This window comes from Habropoda laboriosa, unplaced genomic scaffold (genome assembly GCF_001263275.1).
Source record: "Habropoda laboriosa isolate 0110345459 unplaced genomic scaffold, ASM126327v1 scaffold816, whole genome shotgun sequence".
In the NCBI taxonomy this organism is placed as follows: domain Eukaryota; kingdom Metazoa; phylum Arthropoda; class Insecta; order Hymenoptera; family Apidae; genus Habropoda; species Habropoda laboriosa.
In genome coordinates, this window is record NW_017101002.1 from 117,790 (window position 1) to 118,453 (window position 664).

Below are 664 nucleotides of genomic sequence, written 5' to 3' on the forward strand. Positions count from 1 at the left end.
AAATTCAGATTTTTTATTTTATAAAGAATTTAAGAAATGTACTTTATATAATCCTTATTTCAATATTTTTTAGCTTATATTTGTGCGAGAATATACTGTCGCGGAAGGCCATAATTATCACGTAAAACACTTTTGTTGCTGGGACTGTGATGTTCCTTTAGCTGGAAAACAGTACACTACAGAAAACGATCGTCCACTATGTCTCCCATGCTATCAAAAGACATATGCAAAAACATGTAATATGTGTGAAAAGGTAATTGCTGCTGATCAACAAGGTGTTACAGTCAAAGATTTAAATTTTCACGCAATAGGAACTTGTTTCTGTTGCTATATTTGTAATAAAAGTTTATTAGATGGTAGATTTGCAGTGAGGGAAAAGAAAATATTTTGCAGTAAGGAGTGTATTTCAAAATTTCTACATCCACAAACTTAGTACCAATTAGGAAATACTTTCTATTATTCCATTTTTAACAATCTTTTGACAGTTTTTATATTTCGAATCTTTTGCTATAAAACACAGTATATTACATAATCTCAATTGTTTGGATATATTTTCAGTATAAAATGTACATTATCAAAAAACAGACATTTTACACAATTGTATGTATAAAAATATATTTTGACTAAGTATCTAAATCGTTTTTAACAAATAATCATTTTTCTA

General features: G+C 27.6%; 1 protein-coding gene across 1 annotated transcript in view; it reads left to right on the forward strand.

The window, feature by feature from the left end:
- The window catches only part of LOC108577735, a 5,440-nt gene extending 5,007 nt beyond the window's left edge, over positions 1 to 433 (forward strand). The window contains exon 5 of the mRNA XM_017940927.1: positions 74 to 433. Coding sequence (XP_017796416.1) covers positions 74 to 433 — 360 coding nt within the window. The remainder of the gene's footprint in view (positions 1 to 73) is intronic.
- The last annotated feature ends 231 nt before the right edge of the window (positions 434 to 664 follow it).